This window comes from Chamaea fasciata, unplaced genomic scaffold (genome assembly GCF_029207755.1).
Source record: "Chamaea fasciata isolate MVZ Bird 193981 ecotype frontalis unplaced genomic scaffold, bChaFas1.0.hap1 SCAF_4, whole genome shotgun sequence".
Classification (NCBI taxonomy): Eukaryota; Metazoa; Chordata; class Aves; order Passeriformes; family Sylviidae; genus Chamaea; species Chamaea fasciata.
In genome coordinates, this window is record NW_027094089.1 from 18184117 (window position 1) to 18202964 (window position 18848).

Here is an 18848-nt window from a genome sequence, read left to right on the forward strand (position 1 = left end):
GAGAGAAACAGACTCCATCACCCTCATACAGTACCTCTGCCTCTGTGATCAATGTGCTCTGCATGCACACACATCTCTGCCACACACCTGCACCACAGGCTGGTGGGAAAAAAAAAAGACAGGCGACACTGAGACTTCCCGCAAACTGGGGACGACATGGGGTGCCTGGTCCCATGCCTGCAAAAATGTCTTCCTCATCCCTTTCCAATCTGGCACTCGCTGCCTTTCCCTGCTGCCCAGCTGAGCCACAGCAAGGTACAGGTGACAGGTGCCGCAGGCTTCCTATGAACAGGTGGCACCGCAGCCATCTCTGCACACCCTCCTGCCGCTCAGGGGCCGTGTGCTGTAGGAGGGACATCTTATTTACCTTGCTAAGCTTCAGTCCTGGTTGAGTTTTTACACTCCCAGTACTGCGCATGAACTTGTTGCTGGAGGTGCTCATGACATGAGACTCTCCTCCAGAACTCAGCTCACCATAGGCTGCCTGTTTCTTTGCAGGGGAGTTTACTGCCCTCTTTGATGACTGCTGAGCTAAAAAACACCCAGCCCTACAGGCAAAATAAAAACCCCAAACAAATAAAAATCTGTTTTTCTCTACTTGACCTCTGGGATTTTGTGTCAGCACAAAACATCTTTATGGTTCTCCTGGCACAAGAGATCTGCAGGCTGGCAGCTCCTGCCCAGATTGAGAAGGTTGTGTTTTTTCCTGAGGCTGTCAGCTTGGCCATGTGCCCAAAGGACCTCCACTGCGGTCAGTTTGTCCTTTCACCACAGTCACCCCCAGCCTTGGACTCTGCCGCCTGTTGGCCTTTTCCTTACTTTTAATCAAAGCTGTGATTTCAGGCAGGTGTGGACACATTAACATCTTGGGTCTCCTGGACCAGCAGCCACTGCTCTGCTTGTCACCCATAACCACCTTCTTGAAACCCAGTTTGCAACAAACTGGGCTTCTGCTGTAGCTCCTCTGGGGTTTGGATTTTGTCATTAACACTCCTCCCTGTGCAATGCACAGCTGTGGATGTCTTTTCAAGCACTGCCGTGTAGCTGAGACCCAGCACAGAGCTGACCCCACTCACTGTTCCCATGTCCATAGTGCTCTTTACACACTGCGCCAGGTTTTGGGAGGATGTAAACCAAACCCAAACCCTAAGCACCAATTCCTAGGATGACCTCTGTATCACTGAGGATCTCCTGCAAGGCTGTGAGTGCTCTAACTCAAGGCTGTGAGTGCTCTAACTCACCAACCTGCCTGCAAGTCTTCAGCAGTGCCAGCTTCATCCCCCATGTGATCATCAGCCAAGTGTATGGATGGCACTCGCCCCCAAAGAAGAAGTCAAAGGAAGAGCATTGGGAAAATGTCATTTATTGCAAAAGGAGTGAAATGAAGTCCCTCTCAACTTTCAAGCCATGCGGTATGTGTTGGCCACTGCTAGTGATGCCCAATGGCATAAGGCAGCTATGGTTTGTGCGGTAATGGAAAGGGAAGAAAACATTATTTGGGGCAAAAGGGGTGATGTGGGGCAAGGCAGGCTCCTAAATGAGGCCCTCACATAGCCATCTACTCCATCCATGTCCTTGTTGTCAGTGCCATCTGGAAAGGGAAACCCTGGGGATGGCGGGGACAGTCAGAAGGACCTTCTGGAGAGCCCAAGGGAAGTTAAGAACGGGCTCCACTTGCTCATCCCCTACAAACAGTCTTGAAGTGTGTGTCCTCTGAGAGCAGCATGGACTAGGAAACCCCCGGACTCAGTGTTGATAAACCTTTTTTGGGGTGAATGTCAGTAGAAATAGGGCCACAACCCTAGAGGTGTGTACAGTCCCCACCCCTGTGGGGAACCTCACAACACTGAGGTTCACCTGGACATGGCCTTTTCCAGGTCAGCCCTAAGGCACAGCTAGTCTCTTTGCTGTCAGGACCTAAGGGAGGACAGTCCTCAATCCAGTAGGATTGTCTGCCATCACTGCAAACACAAGAGTGAGGTTATTGCCACCTTCTCCTTTTAAAACATACATGAAAGCTGCAGGCTGCAAGCTTTAAATAAAACAATCTCAACACTGATTTCACTGAAGATTAGGTTAAGAAAAGCCCCAAATCTCCTTGAACCACCAGCCCCACCAACTTGGTACAGATGGAGATAGTTAAACTTCTTTTTGTTTTCCAAAATTTTATCTCAATCAAGGTGATTCATGTTACAGTTCATACCAATTAGGAATTAGAAAAGTGGTTAAAAACAGACCCACCAGCATTACAGTCTGACAGAGGACAGCATGTACAAACACAAGCATCCAGAAAACCTGATACACAACAGTGGAAGCTTCAAAATTCAATCACATAAGCATCATGTGTGAAAAGGCTGAATCCACTCCCAAACCTTGTTTGGGGCTTTTTCGTGGCTAGACAAGCCAAATCCAGCTTTGGCCAGTGACCCAGGGTGTAAATCAGAGAAATAACCCTAGCAGCATTTTCCAACATATCTGTACAGCTTTTGGTCTGCAAGGTCTAAGAGATCATGAAGTCCTGCAGTGCTAGAGCATAGTGTTAGAAATAGTGGTTTTGGTAAAAAGTTGGATGTAAAGGGAATCTGGAAGCCTGTGAAAGAGCTTAAGGCAGCACAGCTGAGCCTATCCCCAGCATCAGCCCATAGTCCGCTCAGCAGCTTTACCTTTCTCCTTGCTGGACCACTGAACAGCCATGTCCACTTGTGCCCTAATTACAGCATTTAGAAAAATAAGGGTATTCTATAATCCTACCAATTCATTGATAGAGTTAAATAAAAGTATATCTTTGTTAATAAAATCCTTTTCTTTTTTTTTTTTTTTTTTTAGGGGAGGGGAAAGAAGACAGTGTGTCTAATGGAGAATTTCCTCCATGACCTTCCTGACAGTGCCTGAAACCACTGCAAGGAGACTGAAGACACTCATCTGGCTGCTCCCATCATTTTAATAGTGGAAGTATACTAACAGGGATGCTGTGTTTCCCTTCACACAGCCTCACTCCTCATGAGTGATGCACATGGTAAGTGGCACAGAACCAGGGGAAGAGAAGACAACGTCTCGTTGATGCCTTGAGTTTTAGCTTTCATGTTTTTCAGATTCTGTGCTGCCTAGGTGTGTAGTTCTGAGCCTCACAGTAAGTGTTAGTAAGCTTTCTTCACAGACTAGGTAGACAAAGAATCCTTTCCCAGATAGAGACCAAGGACAATGGTTACAAGTTTTCAGGCCCAAAAACAAAAACAATGGTGCACTGAAGAGAGAAAACAAGAAAGATGGGATTTCATAATGTGACGCTGTAACTGGACAATTAACCCCAATATGCAAATGGACCAAAACTTATAAAAGTGTGAGGCCTCGTGACCAGTTGTCCATGTTGTGACCATTCTGGGTACGCCTTGGGTGTAACCCGGGCCAGGCTCTTGTCCTGCCCAAGGTGTATCCTTAAAGGCCTTTTAATAAATATCTGCTTTATTCTCTTTGCTCTGTCTAGTCTCTGTTCCAGGTCAGAGGGTTTTACCAAGGCATCATGGGATCCTTCCCATGAAGTCCTGTGCCTAGCATCCCAGTTCTGCACTGGCAGCTGAGCTGTGCAACAACTTCTCCTCCACCTAATGACTCCCACGTCAAGGGATGACAAGTATTTCATGAGCAAAGGTTGAAAGAGAAGAGCTGGAGCCTCTCAAAGCATGGTCTTCATGCACTTCTGGGGCTGCAGAAGCCCCCTCCACACCTGGCCCTTCTCAAAGGCTTTGGCCAGACTTACCTCCTCACCTTCAACACCACCCTGCAAGCAAGGGCCAAATCCTGCCAGTGCCCTTATGAGTGACACAGGTTCCAGGACTAATTCCTTGTGAGAGAGTGTCTGTAACTTGCAACATCACCGTTATTTGCACTGGTGGCTGAGAAGAAGCTTGAGTCCTTCCGAATTAAAAGCCCAAGAAACAAACAGCTTCTGGAAATTTTTGAGCCCCAGCTGGGCAGAATCGCCCCACATCTCATTTTGAGATTAAATTATACAGAGCAGATTCAGGTCTTAAAGGAGTCCATCAAACCAAACTTCCTTACTTCCTAACTACAAAAGCACTTCAGATTTTGCTCGTAACACCGAAATTTCTCCTCCTGCACCCCATTACAACCCTCAAGCTTAGTGCATCTCCTTTTCTGCTTCCTGAAAGGCTCTGTGGGCGGAGATGGGCTTTGAGAAAGAGCCTCACTGGTACCCAACCCTACCCAAAACATGCACCATCTCCCTGGGTAGCTGACTTGTGCCAGACCCATGCCCAGCCCAGACACAACCCCAGGAAAAGGCCGCACAGCTGCTGAGCTGTCCTTGGCTGGCTGCAGCCTAGGCAGGGTGCCCAACCCTTCCCAGCCATCACAATTCAATTCTGCAGAAGCTCATTAAAAATTCAGGGGCTGACACATGTTCCCAACTGGGGCAGAGCTGGGAATTCATGCCTTAGGGAAGAAGGCTGCCAGACTTCGGTCCTATTTGCCCTGCCTTAGGTCTCTGTAAATGCATTTTCCCATATAAAACCAAATGAGAAATCTGCCAAAGAGGCAGCTGCTGGAGATTTGGGGTGCAGGATTGCCCCATGTGCCCTCCAGAAGCCTCTGACAGCAATCCCACCTCCAGCAACACCAATGCTGCCTGAGAAAGCTCCATGTGACTCTCCCAGGGAGAGAGGAGGACTAACTCAGGAAAATCAAAATCACCAAAATCATCACCTCTAACGGTGACCTGAGATGGGTATTAGCTTAATTTCACGTTAGATGAGAACATTTCTGTGGGTGCAGTGAGAACACCCGCTGGCACAGACCCATCAGTTCCCAGAGCTGGTGTTTTCCACCCACAGGCAAGCCACCTATCACCAAACGGCACTGTCAATCCATGACATGTGCCGGTCGCGGGAACCGGCTGTTCCCAGGGAAGCGCCACATGCCTGAGGACAGCCTTGCTCCAGGCAGCCCTTCTGCCAGCAACCAACCTCATCTGTCCTTAAAAACCAAAATGGATGGTATCAGCAGGCTAATCATGTAACCAAGTGGGGTCATAAATGCTTAAAAGATGGGACATGCTGGTACAGGCGGTGCTGCTCCAGGAAGGGCAATGTTGATGCCCCAGGCAAAACACACAGTCAAGAGCCTTGCAGAGGAAGTCAAATGGTTGAGCAGGTGGGATGCAGCTGTCCCAGCAAGAAATAAGCAACCCATTCAGTTAAAACACATGGACATCACTTGAGTGACATGACAACCAAGAAAACAGAAGCATGGGGCAACTGTTAGTCCAGTGCCATGCCAGGCAAAAGGGGAAAAAAATAGATGTGTGTGTGTATATATATATATATGTAACTCTGTTTTTCTTTATGTTCTTAAAAACATCATTTGAATATATTTGCCATATTACAAAAGTTATGGCAGGCTGTGCTGTAGCAATCCTCCCACAGCACATACCCCCAGTACCCAGTGCCAAGTGCTTCCACAAAACGAGGAATGCTCCCCACTGGCACTAAGCAACTTCCAACTCTTGAAATCCTTGAGAACTGAAAAGGTATTGGATTTACTACTGTCTGCAGACAGACTGACAACTCATTTCTGACCTATACAGATAGATCGCTGCCTACTGTAAACCAAACACAGCCTACTGCCAGAGCCAAAATAAAAAGAAAAAAGAAAAAAAAAAATTATCCCCAAGAACAGTGAAGTCTATTTAGTTCCCTTCCTCCACCCTAGTTTCAAATGAAATGTGCATTTAGAGTTATTATTTGTTAGAAAGTCCTAAATAAGGCATGATTCTTCCAAAGCTGATGAAGAAGCCTGTTAGGAAACCCAGAGGAAATAGGCAACTTCGTCCAGGTCAACGGGATAGTCGGTGAGCAGCACTGGGGTCTTCTCAAACAGCTCCCCCTTGTAGCTGCGCCACTTGCCTGCTGGCAGGTAGACATCTCGCTCCTGCTTGCCCATCTCCAGCACAGGAGCCACCATGAGGGTGTCCCCAATGAGGAACTGGGAGTCGATGCGGTGAGTGGCCTCGTCACGGGGCGAGATCCACCAGATGGGACGGATGATGGGGTCGCCTGTGTCGGTGACCTCCCCCGCCAGCTCCAGCAGCAGCGGGGCCACCAGCGACTCATGGAGCTCCGTGAACTTCTGTGCAATCTCCACCACCTCCTTGTCATACAGCCAGGGTGGGATGGAGAACTGCATGGAGGGCATGAAGGCCGACAGCTCCAGCCAGCGCACATACAACTCGCGGTCAGGGATCTCCACTGCCCCATTGGTTTTATTGGGGAAAAAATTGCCCCCTATCATGTCAGCAGATATGAAGGGGTACCCCAGCATGCTGATGGTGAGGACGGTGGGGATGAGGGACTTGAGGCCGAGCTCGTAGCCCCAGACAGAGTCACGGTCAATGATGCGGAAGAAGCAGGAGATGTTCTGTGACTGGTAGCCCACCCGCACCTCAGCCAGCTCGTAGAAGGGAATGGCCATCTCCGTGTAGCGCCGGGACCAGATGCTGGGGTCCGACAGCGGGCGGAAGGTGCTGAACTGCTTGGGCAGGTAGCTGGTCTCGCCTGCATCAAACTTGAAGGATGAGATGCCGTACTTGTGCCGGAGCTGGCGCAGGTGGCTCTGGAACCAGTCGCGGGCGGCTGGGTTGGTGAAGTCCAGGATGGCCCCGATGCCGTTCCACCACTCCACCATGGCCGGCAGCCGCCCCGATGGCTCCTTGATGAACAGCTGACGCTCAATCCCCACACCAAAATTGGAGGAATTGTAGTTGATGAAAGGATGAGTCCACAGAGTGACCTTAAACCCATCTTCCCTCAGCTTTGCAAACATCTCTGTTACGTTGGGGAACTTGACAGGGTCAAAGTCAAAGTCCCCATAGGCCTGGGTGTACATGTCATCAATCTCAATGTGGCTGCAGTTAAAATGGTACTTCTTAATCTTTTCAGCAAACCGCAAGAGCTTATCCTGGTCGATATCATTCTTGTAGAGGGCCCATGTGGACCATATGGGGTATCGGAAGGCGTTCTCAGCAGGGATCTTGGAGGGCTTGTTGAAGTACCTGCGCACCATGTACTTGTGGATGGAGGTGACATCGGAGCCCACGCAGACGCGGTAGCTGAGCTCGGGGAAGGGCTGCTGGCCCGGTGGGGGCTTGTAGGGTGAGTCCTTGTAGCGGGCCTGGAAGAAGAAGGAGCGCTCGGTGGCATTGTAGCCCAGGTGAAAGGGCACGGAGTCGTTGATCTTGATGGCCGCCGCCTTGGAGGAGAGCCAGTAGCGCTCGAGGATGCCGCCAAAGCTGTCGCGGAAGGAGTAGACGTCGCTGGTCACGTAGGGCACGGGCTCCTGGTAGCCGGCCAGGCGGATGGGCCAGTGCTGGGTGCTCATCTCCGAGCCCCCGTACCAGTGGGCGTCCTCCCAGAACATGGTGTGCTCCACGGCCGGGCCGGCCGCCAGCTCCTCCCAGCGCACGCGGTAGCACATCACCGTGTCCTTGGGCTTCACCGTCTGGATGAAGAAGTTGAGCGGCCCCTGGCTCGAGCGCGAGCAGCTCAGGATCTCGGCCTCCTTGGAACACGACTCCAGGTCCAGGCTGCCCGAGCGGAAGGCCAGCCGGAACACCACCTCCCCGTGCTGGTTGCGGATGATGAAGCCGTCCGCCCGCAGGTCCATCAGTTCTGTCTTGAGCCGCTCCGCCTTCCTCAGGGACACCGTGTAGTAGCACCAGGCCACCACCGCAGCAATGAACAGCATGAGGCCCAGGAAGATGGCCCCCAACATGGGCCTCAGCTCCTTGGAAGGCTTCTGCTTCACCGGTGTGAAGCTCTCTGGCAGGAAGGTGTACATGGTGCTGTGCTTTCTCTAGAGCTTTCTGCAGAGGAAAGGGAAAGAGGCACGCCTGGCGTTCTCAGGAGAAGACACCAGATTGTTAGTGGAGCTCCCACCTCCACCATATCCCGGAACACCCGTCTCTGAAAAAGGAGAGGATATAAATAGTCTGAGAGAACCTTTGAGTCAAGGGACAGCGTGTCATCCACTTGCTCCCCATGGCCCCCTCTGCCTGTCTCTGATGTGCCACTGCCTGTCTCTGATGTGCCAGGTGCTGTTTTCCAAGTACCAGACATCATCTCCAATTACTCCGGGCAAGACAACACATGCAGAGAACAGCTTGAGCCCTACAGAGGGAACAACCCTGGGGCAAAGAGGACCAAACCACTGCCCTATTTAATGTTTTTTTGTTGTTGGGATGACTTTCAGTGAGGCAGGAGTGGAGACTGGGAGGCAGTAGAAGCAGGCTGAAAAGGAGCCAGATGCGCCCACTGACAGTGTCTTTAAGAGACTGGGATAACTGAGAGCTGTAAAAGATACCACACAATGAATTCCACTCAGCTACTCCTAATTTAAATCATACTGCCTCCCTGGCAGATTTAATTCATCTGCAGCAACATCCCCTTCTTGCCCCAAACATGTCCCAGATGCTCCACGTGGGTGATGCTTTGCAGTGAAGGTGGGTAAATCCCTGCTTCTCCACAGCTCACAGAGAGCCAAATGGGGCTGGGGTACCAGTGGCCCATGTCTAGTTTTGGGGGCATGTAGGGGGTAGAGTGAGTGGCACAGAATGGTTGGCTCCTGCCATGTGCTCTGAGCTTTACAGCAGTTCTGGGTGGAAAAGAACTTCCAACTTTTCTGGAAGAAAAGCTAACCTTGTAGGAAGTGAGGAACCTTCCTCCATCCAGCAAGGCTCCAGGCTGTGTTCAGCTCCAGCCCATTCCCCCCTGCGTGGCCCCGGGGAAGTGGGCTGTGCCAAGAGCCTAATGGCTTTTCCTTGGCCACAGCCTGGCTGAGCTCCGCCAAGCATAACGCCCGGGATCCAGGGGGGAAAAGTAAAGTAAGGACATGGGAGAGCAAGAAACAAACACAGCTGCAGGAGGAGTAGGGGAGGGAGACGAGCTACAAAGCCACAGACCAGCTGCCTGATATCTGCCTGGTACAAGCAAACACAGCCACCTCCTCCCCAGGCTCAGGGGCTGTAAACCTGCTGGCTATGGGCAAACCAGAAGGGAAAAAAAACCTTTTTGGGCACAAATGAAACCAGTTGCAGAGAGTTCCTCTAATGAGGTTGTTTTTTCTTAACAAAAAGAAAGAAAAAGATCCAAAATTGATTACAGAACCCTCTCCCTGCCAAAGGCATGGCAATCCAGAACAACTATCTCTGTGTCTCAACAGATCTTTCTCCCCAAGAAAGGAAAAGTAAAGCAGAAAGAGGTCTTGAACACTACCTAAGACTTGTTGCTCCACTACAGGGGTGGCCATGCGTAAACCCACGGCAGCATCTGTGCACAGGCTCAAAAAAACCTTCTGTCTCTATATTCATCTTGTATTGGACAAGACCGTTCAGTGGGGGGAACTTTTTGTGTAGCCAGACGGGTCATTCTAACCTACCCCTGGGAGCCAATAACTTTCTAGACAGTCAGTTGCTTTAAATGGGATTATAGAGGCATTAGGAAGTGATTAGCCTGAACTGGCGATAGGTTCAGTTAAATGACTTGTCCCACTGCCAACTCCCACAGAACCCTCACTTGCCAGCGGGGGCACGGGATAGTGACAGCTCCAACCACTCCAACTGTGTCACCCAGCACTGGATCCTGCCTCCCAGGAGGGCAATTGGGCTCTCACCCACACAGTATTTGTGACACAAAACCAGCTGAGCCCAGCCAAAATTGGGCAATAAAGGCAGGGAGGAGGTGGTGGTGGGATGAGGCTGCATTTGGGATAAACCTTCATGCCTGCCTCAGCTCTTCCTTGGCTTTAAGGTGAACTGGAAGCAGCACAGAGGCATCCCAGGGATGGCAGGGGAGGAGGGTTTGGAGAAGGACCTTGGCCAAAACCAGCACAGCTGAATGAAACCACAAAGTGTCAGGATACTTCTGGAAATGCAGACAGGTATGGTGAACCCAAACAAGCTCTCACCCTCTCAACACTGGGAGGTTTTGGGATGCCACAGAGAGTGGGACATGCTAATATCTGTCACTCTGGAGACATGCCTGTATCTCACTCATGCCTTATGTGGTGATTGTAAAGCTCAAGGAGGGAAAAAAATAAAATGCACCCTCCACCAAGCAGGACTTGAAAATTATTTGAGAAAATATTTTTTTAAAAGTTTTCACATTTTCTTTACCAAAGAAGAGGGGAAAATAGTGTTTTCTTTGCCAATTCTCATTCAGGGTTTCAAGCCCAAGAAATATCTGATACTGCTGCTGTGGCTCCGTCTAAAATTGACAGCAGCTCCCAGGGCTTCAGGGAGTTTCTGGATTTTTAATTCCCTTTCGGGAAGCTGGTGTATTATTTATGAACTACTTCTAAGCTGCTCTATTTTTAGCTGTTTCTTTCTTTCCCCCCATGGACTGGAGCTCATGGCACACACGAGGGAGACATCACTGCCACTGTAAGTAGAGAAATAATGTGATTTTTAAGAAAGGTTTTGAAGCCTCTTGAGTCCCTTGGACACCCATCTGCTTCAGAGGGATGTGCAAGCTGGGTGATTGAGCTGGTGGATTTAATCCTGCTCTGACTGCTGTGGCTGGGCCAGAATCAAACCCTGTAGCTGCTGATGGACATTACCCAATTGGACACCATTTCAACAAAGATGCTGAGAATGGTGTTTGCAGGTATCACCCAGTGCTGTGACAGGCCAAGGAGGTCTCCAAAAACAATCTGGATCTGTGTCCTCTATTTTTTTTTGCCTTGTTAACAGAGTATACATTCTCCAGTGGGAGATTTGGCTCTGTCCCAGGTGAGAGCTAAGTCTCCCAGGCTCCCCAGAGACGCTTTCCGCCTCTCACTCACAAGCTGCAGCCTGCAGAGGGGCCTGCTCATGCACTGCCTGTTTCAACTTTTTTTTTTTTTTGAGCAATGCTAACTTGTTATTTTGCTCCAAGATGACATTGTAGGGACCTTTAACTCCTCAAAAAACAAAAAAAGAAAATGAGAAGGGAGAGTGTCAAAGTCAAACAGCATGTTTGCAGCTTGCTGTGCTGGAGCTTCCCAGCTGACCCAAAACAAAGCTTTTTCCCTGTGTTCTGAGGAAGCAGCGAGTTGCCTTGCCTCAACTCGAGATGAAAGCAAAACATCTGAGAAGGACACACTTTATGGAGTAAAAATAAAAATCCATTTTTTGACCGCTTCTATTTTTACCAGCACCACCGCTAACCACGGGCTGCGAGACCCACAGCACCACTAACCCCAGCCACTTTGCAATTAGGACATTCATTTAAAGAGGGTCAATAACATACCACTGGTCTCTATTGCCCTGGCAGGGTCAGGTCTGAACTGTGCTGGGGGCCAAGCTCTTGCTGGGGACACACACCCATTTCCCATGCCAGGATGCCAGGAAACCCTCCCTCTTCCACTGCAAGGTGCTGCCGCCTCCTCCCCAAACATCTTGGCAGGAGCTGAGCTCAGGAAATAGTACAGAAACACTGCAGATTTTACCAGGAAGCATCTTCAATCCCACACAAGAGCAGGGAATTAGGACAGCAAGTTACAGGAGAAATTTCTTCTCTGCAAAAAAGCTGTTGGAGCAAAAAGTCTCCACATGCCCAGCCTGGAACTCCCTGCAGGGAACCTGCCCAGACAAAGGGACTTGGCACACCTGAGACGGGGGACAAACAAACCCATCCTGGGGGGTAATTTCCTTTGGAGGGGTCTGCAGCAGAGCACTAGACCTCTCTGGAGGGCTTTTTGGAGTCAAATAGGGTGAAATCACTGCTCTTGCCACTTGGTACTGATGGGAGCAGGTGGGACGGGTGGGAGCACCATGGTGACAACACTGGCACAGGGCGCAAGGCTGGTCCCCACACCTCCAGATTCCACATGGATCAGAGGCACTGATTCCCCCCTAATTTTGTGGGTTCCCCCAGATACTAAGCTGGATCACTCTGAGGCTCTGGGTTTATCCCTGCAATACTCAAGCCACCTCGGGAGGCATGTGTGTGGCACAGACACCCAGCCCCTGAGCCAGGGCAGCAACTCTGCCTCTGCAGGAACAGCGAGCATGGTGCCCCAGTGCTTACCTGGCCATGGCTTCCTGGGGATCCCTGCCTGCCGCCTGGCTCCACCGCAGATGTCTTTTTAAGCACATAAAAAAGGAGCATTGCTACATCTCCACGTCCCCGGCAGCTCCGTCCTCTCCATCACGTAGGGCGTTCCGGGGCTCCGAGCTGGCCGCTCCGTGAGCAGCGGGTGTCCGCGGGCAGGAGGAGGGGACCAGCACGTCACCGCCGTGTTTTCTCAGGCACCGTGACGGATGTGTGAGCAGCCAACCCTCCGGCCGCGGTGTGCCAAGGCGAGCGCAGCCCGGCCGGGAGGGGCGGCCGCACACGGGCGCAGCTTCCAATAGCCTCGGCTCCCGGAGACCCAGGATCTGGGCTGGCATCTCACTTCCCTGCCAGGTGAGCGGGAAGGGCCGGCAGAGGCGCATCCCCTCCCTGCACTCACAGGAGCGCCACAATCAGGAAGCAAAACGAAAAAAAACCACCCCAAAATCCAATACAGAGTTTCGAGTGGTTTTTGTTTCCTTCCCCAAATCTTGTGATTTTAAGCACAGTCGCGATCCGGAAGAGTAATGAGGCTGTCTTGTGTGAAAAGAAACAAGCTGCCCCACTGTTGACTGATTTGTAAGATAGGATTAAACAGTACTGGGCACTCAGAGGATAAACCCCAAATCCAAGGTGGCCATGTGAATAGTGTTCATCTGCAAAATGCAGACAGGCTGCCAGCATCTCGCTCCGTCTGCAAGAGGAGGCAGGAGATTTGAAGGTGTGGTATTAGCTCTGCCCAGTCTTAAATACTTTCACATATATTATAGGAATCGCGACTTTGCAGCCCAGTTTTGTCCTTTAAAGTTTTCAGTGTCAAGTGATGCTCCAAACCCATATGGACACCTCATCCAGTGTTTGACCATGAATACAAAGCAGCCACTGGGAACCAATTCCGGCACCAGACAATATTTAACACCCCTGACAATTCCCCCTTTCCAGTATCATCTTTCTTTGTTCTTCACCCCGTGCTAATTACCAAGATGATGTCTAATAAGCTGGGTTTTCACTTTAACCCTGCACACAGCTCGTGGTGCTTTTGTCTCATGACTAAATCATGACCAAAGGCTTTTGCTTTTCCCTGCCTGGACGCACATCAGGGAGCCTGAATTTATCTGAGCCACAAAGATTTGTGGAGACTTTAAAACAAAATAAATCCTCCTGGTCCACTTGCACCAAAGTACATTGGGCACAAGGGAGAGAAATCTCCAGGGCTCTTCTTTTAAGGACATGTCTCTATCCACTTTGGAGAAGTCTTACAGGCTCTGGGGTAGGTGAAGGGAGGGAGCCTGGCTCTGAAATTGTGCTCATGGGTAACCCTGAGCACAGCAATCAGTTCCTCAGGGCCTGCAAGGCCATCAGACCTCGTGTCCAACAGTGGCAAAAGCAGAACACCAAATACTGGTGTTTTAGCTTATTTCATTTGCCTCTTTTGCCATGTAAGATGCACAGCCAAAAAGATTTTGCTGTCTTTGCCACTGTCTGTTGGTCCCCCAGCCCAAATCTGGCAGGTACCAGATATGTGCCATCTACCACCGCATCACTCCAACAGCCTCTTCCCAAAGCGGGTGTCAGTCTCACTTCTCAGCTCTGTCCTCCAAGGCAAACCACCCCCTAAGTGGGACCTAGTGCTCCATTTTGTCACACAGATTCTTTATTCAAAGAGCTGACTCAGCACTTTGGGAGCGTTCAGCATTTCGGATGCTGATGCAGGCTGAAACCTGAGCCCACCCTAACATCCAATCGCTACAACACGATATGGGGGAGAAATGGAAACCCAAGTACATCCCTCTGGCACGGCCCTGCTGATTTTCCATGAAAATCTAGTCACGATGAAACTCCAGGCACTGGCAGCTCCAGAGAGCTGTGGATGGCTCATGATGCTGGACTATTGACGCAAGTCCTGGAATTTACATCCATATCCAACATTCAGTGACACTAGACAACCTTGGCCCAAACGCAGTCACCAATCCCTTTAAGAGCTCCTTTGCAGCCCTTCCACGTGCAGATCCAGCCATGCAGACACAACCTCACAAATATCATTCTTCACTGGGCTGTAGGTGTCTGCCATGCCAGGCATTTGCCCTTTGGACATCAGGAGTACCCCAAGGTGATAAGGGGGAAAAAGAGAAGAAGCATTTGTGCTTCCTAACACAAAGGTGGCCGCTCCTTGCCATGGCCAGTGATGGCGGAGCTGTCCCAAAACCTACTCCAAACCCAACCCAGCATAGAGCACAGTGAGCTGCGTATACCCATTGCAAAGTTTTCACTGCCAAGCATCTTACCAAGCGGCAAAAGTTGAACCTACACTTTGCAAGTGGTGCCGGGGACATGTCTCCCGGCTCTGTCCATTTTCTCCGGGCGGCGAAACTCCTATCCATCAGAGAACTCACTCGGTCCCTGCACGGCGGGGTGCGGGAGGGCTCGCACCCCAAGGTCCGGGCAAAGCTCAGCACCTTCACCCCGAGGCCTACCCGAGCCATCGCCGGTGCCGCAGCCTGGGGTCTGCGGGAGGGGCACCCCCTCTCCAGCCTCCGCCCGCAGCCCCCGAGCCGGGCTTGTGGCCCCCGCCCCCGCCCCGAGCGCAGCCCCGGCAGCCGCTCACTCACCGGCACCGCCGGGCCATGGCCGGGTCTGCCGGACCCGGGGGCTTCGGGCGCGGGGCTGAGCGCGGTTCCGGGGTTGGGCGCTGCCCGCTCCGCCCCGGCTCCCGCCCCGGACCGGCCCCTGGGCCGGCGCTCCCCGATGGGAGATGTAGTTCGGCCCGGGGAGGGCAGCTCCGGGGGGCGGCGGGGGCTGGACCTGCTGGGGATGTCCGGGGGTGCGTGGGGATGGGGGTGTCTCCGGGGCTGGGGGCAGATCGGGGTTTGGCGCTGGCGAGGCTGTGCCAGGATGCTTTTTGGTCGGAATGGGGTTTAATGAGATGCTTTGGGGCTGGGACGGGGCTTTAATGGATGCCTTTGGGCTGTGCTGGGCTCTTCATGTGATACTTTGGGACTGGGATATGCTTTTCATGGAATGGTTTTGGGCCGGCCCAGGTTTTTCAATGGGGTGCTTTTAGGCCGGGACATGCTCTTCATGGGATGGTTTTAGTCTGGGATGGGGTTTCATGGAGTTTTCCATGCTCCCAGGAGGACTGAGGTACTCTTGGTTGCTGCCAGGCTGGAATGTGGGTCCCCAGACAGCTCTTTGCTGGAGCATCCCCCCACTGTGAGGACCACATGCCGTGCCTTTATGATCAGCAGCAGAGATGGAGGAGCCCGGGTGGTGGTGTCCCCTAGCACTGTTCTCTCAGATCATAGTCAGACAAGGGCATTTCACGCCTTCATTAATTATGTGCTGCTTTCAAAGTACCCCTCCTTATTTAGCCTGTGTCAGTGCTCAGTATCCCAGATGGATGGCAATTCTTCCAGGACAACTTGCCAAAAGCAAGCACGTCCTCAGCAGCCCAGCATGAAGCTGACAAACACGGGTGTCAATGACTGCTTCTATTTTTGGCTGTGTTACTATGCTCTGAGAGCTTTCCCTTGCATGCTTTGTTGGTCTCCAGCTTGTGCCTGGTGGGAGAGCACCAGCCTTTAAGGGCTGTTAAAATGCCCACCAAACCAGCAGTCAATGAAGTTTCTCCACCCTTCCCAGGAACTTCCCCAGACTGTGGGAAAAGGTCTGAGGGAAACAACTGGCCCAAGCCAGTTTTAATGAAAGACCAGCTTTGCACTTCATCAGTGCTGTGGGGCAAAGTAAGCCTTTGAGATAAACTAATGTACCCTGGCTTTGGGATCTCAGTGAGCCATTTCCAGTGGTTCTCCCTGCCTGCAAACACCACTCTTTCTTGTATGGTCATTTTGCTAAAATCCTTGTTACCAGACCCATGCCAATGGAGGAAAACACTCTTGTTTCTCAGTGGAGAAGACCTTGAGAAACTTCTCTCTGAGACTCAGGCATAGGGACAAATATGGGGAATCTAGTGCTCCCTGTTTATTCTTGTTGTTGCTTGGTTTTAGTTTCTAAACTCAAGAATTTAAAGCCAATCACGTTTTCTGCTTAGTCTCACACCTGATTTTGGCCCACGGGGATTTGATGCAGTAACAGAATGATGACTGTGCTGGTTGAACAGTATCTTTTCTGCCCTCTGCCCGGGGCAGAAAGGATACTGTTTAAAAACTTTTGAATACTGTTCAAGTACTTTTGAGAAAAGCTGCTTCAGCAACAAGGGCATCCTAAAGGTAAACATGTGGGGATTAAAAGGTGTTGCCAGACCTGCGGTGGGTGAAGGACAGGGCTGATTACTGCAGAACAAACAGTGTGGCCAGGGAACATGTTCTTGGTAAGCAGAGCGCACAATGACAACAGAAAATACAAGAGCAGCTCAAAAAACACTGATGTGACCCCAAAATCTGGGAGATGCTAAGCTACATCCAAGTCAAGCTCAGCGATGCTAGCAGGATTTCAGGTGTTGTGCAGTCCCAAGCATGGCTGGATGAGACCATGCATACAAACAACTGTCCTGGCACTAAATCGGGCGTTTTAAAGGATGTGTCATAGAGGTTCCTGAGGACTATGGGGCACCAGGAGAGTATTCCCCAGGCAGCACTTACTACCAGGGGATATTTATGGGCCACTGGAAGTCAAAACCCTCAGGATGTGCAGACATCCCTGGGACAGGGACAGTCTCAGTCCAGGGAAGGAGATGGATGGCCATGGCAAAGCCACAAGTACATACACTGAGAGAGCATCCCTTTGGCACTGCGAGGACACAAGATACAAAGAGACGATGAACAGACCCGCTGCCAGCACCATCAGACCCCTGACCCCATGGAGATGTGGTCTCTATGACACAGAAGGACAGCTGGCACCTTGGCAGAACTTTTGGAGCTGGACAGGCAGTTCCTCTCAGGCCAATGGGCAGTGGGGTTGATGGTTGATGGTGCTCCTGTAGTGCTCCTGTAGTGCTCCTGCATTGCCACCTCAATCAGCTGCTTGGGCTGTCCTTGGCTCAATGGATTTTGTAATGGGGGCATTGTTAATCCCTACAGACAGTAGGGAGTGGGAAGAATTCCATTTGGCAGCATCTGCCTTCATGGCTGCTGGGACACATGGTGAAACCCATTACTTGGCAGGATCTAATGCTGGTAATGCAGCTGGAGATCTGAGCATCAAGCCTCCTTTGGGGGTCATAGCAGTGCTGTGATCCTCTCCTCAAGTTTCCAACTCACCCAAAATCATGGGACAGAGGATGGCATCACTGACTCCTCTGCTTTTGCACCCAGGGTGTCCACATTTGAGCACTTTGCCCAGTGGGAGATGGGGTGAATGCACTGGGACTACCAGGAATGGGGCAAGCAGAGGTTAGGAAGGGAGTTAGAGGACTGTACCAATATCCTACAGCTGGCAAGGCTTGAGAGGGCTGGGTTTCATGGAGCAGACTGGTGTCCTGGTTGGTAGCATGCATTATTTCTGTCCTGCACAGTGGTAATGTCCCTCTCTATGCCCTCTGCTTGCTCCCTCATTACAATGCACATGATAATGAGGCTGCAGGAGATGAGCTGGTTTGCAGTGAGCTTTGCCTCAGTGCCGGTGACCTTAGCCGGTGAGGGGAAAGCTGTGTCCCAGAGACACCCTTTGAGTGGTGCCTCAGCTCAGGGATCACTCCTCCTGCAGGACCAGGGCTGGGAGGGATTTTTCAGTGCTCAGAACTCTCCCCAGCCCTTCACATGGTCCCCTGGCATGGAAGACCCACCAGCCAGAACTCATCTGAGTTTGGGAACTGTGTTAACAGCAGCTCTCAGAGCAACTCCATCATCACCATGTCACACAGTAGCCTGGCATGAACCCTGTCACTGCCTCAGTTTCCCTTCTTCAGAAGACCCGGTGCCTGGCACACTCTGAAATCTATCCATGGACCGGGCTGACATGTCAGAGCTTCTGCTGGTGACTGCCAGCTCTAAGAGACCAAAGCCACAGTAGGATGCAGCTCCAGGGGAAAAGTCAGCAGGTGCATGCCATGGGGTGTGGAACACTTTCCCAGTCAGGGAGCATGACACTGTCTCACTACAGAGTTACAGTGAGGCACCCTCTGAGTCCTTGTGCTACCCTCCTACACCTGCAACTGTGTAGGTGTTGAAACTCCAAAGTTTTCCTCCTCCCGGAGCATTTACCTGCCTCCCCTTTCTAATTAAAAGCTGGATTTGGGTGATCCTGTATGCCTTGTTTGCTGTTTCATCCCGAGTAATGGTCTCTGTAACCAGAGTGAGCAATCCTCATCCTCAGTCCAGAGACAGCTAGGTAATGCCAGAGTGGGAGCAGCATGAACTGGGTTTGCTTTCTCCAGAGCTGGGGAGTTGAGCAGAGATGCCCCTGCAGGGATGGGGACAAGCCAAGCCCTGCTCCGGTGTGGCCTGTAACACACTACCCACTCAGAGCCCTGCTGTGCTCTCTGTTCCATCCCCTCTGCTGCTTCATTTTGGCAGATCCATGGGTGCAGACCCACACCCATCTTAGCAGGGGGGATGCCAACCTGTGCTCTTGAAGGACTGCAGACCCCTGCCTGGTTTACTGCTGGACAACTGGAACACCTGAGTGGGTCTGAGCAAAAGTGAATTATGTGCCCTTAGAAAAGAAACAAACAAGCTGCCCTTAATTTTCACACCCTACTGGTCTCTGTTGAGCCAGGTTTAGGCTCTCCATCAGCCCCATCCTCTCCAAGGAGTCTGGGAGAGGAAAGTGGACACTGGAGTGCCTACCCCT

The 18848-nt window shown here is 51.3% G+C and overlaps 1 protein-coding gene across 3 annotated transcripts; it reads right to left on the reverse strand.

Annotated features, from left to right (window-relative positions):
• Nucleotides 1-2765: 2765 nt before the first annotated feature.
• Nucleotides 2766-14759, reverse strand: LOC136288132 (myogenesis-regulating glycosidase-like). 3 transcript variants are annotated; one of them, XM_066180934.1, is made up of 2 exons: nt 14711-14759; nt 2766-7976 (listed from the first exon to the last, which is right to left on the reverse strand). In XM_066180934.1, the coding sequence occupies exon 2, from the start codon at nt 7849-7851 to the stop codon at nt 5815-5817; it is 2037 nt and encodes a 678-aa protein (XP_066037031.1). In that variant the 5' UTR covers nt 7852-7976; nt 14711-14759; the 3' UTR covers nt 2766-5814. The 3 variants fall into 3 exon arrangements, with proteins under 3 accessions (XP_066037031.1, XP_066037032.1, XP_066037030.1); XM_066180935.1 differs by lacking the exon at nt 14711-14759 and adding an exon at nt 12078-12206 and having other exon boundaries at nt 2766-7876; XM_066180933.1 differs by lacking the exon at nt 14711-14759 and adding an exon at nt 12078-12206.
• Nucleotides 14760-18848: the final 4089 nt, after the last annotated feature.

What these genes read in the sequence shown, in the direction of transcription:
- LOC136288132 (XM_066180934.1), bottom strand. Translation starts at nt 7,851, where the DNA reads ATGTACACCTTCCTGCCAGAGAGCTTCACACCGGTGAAGCAGAAGCCT.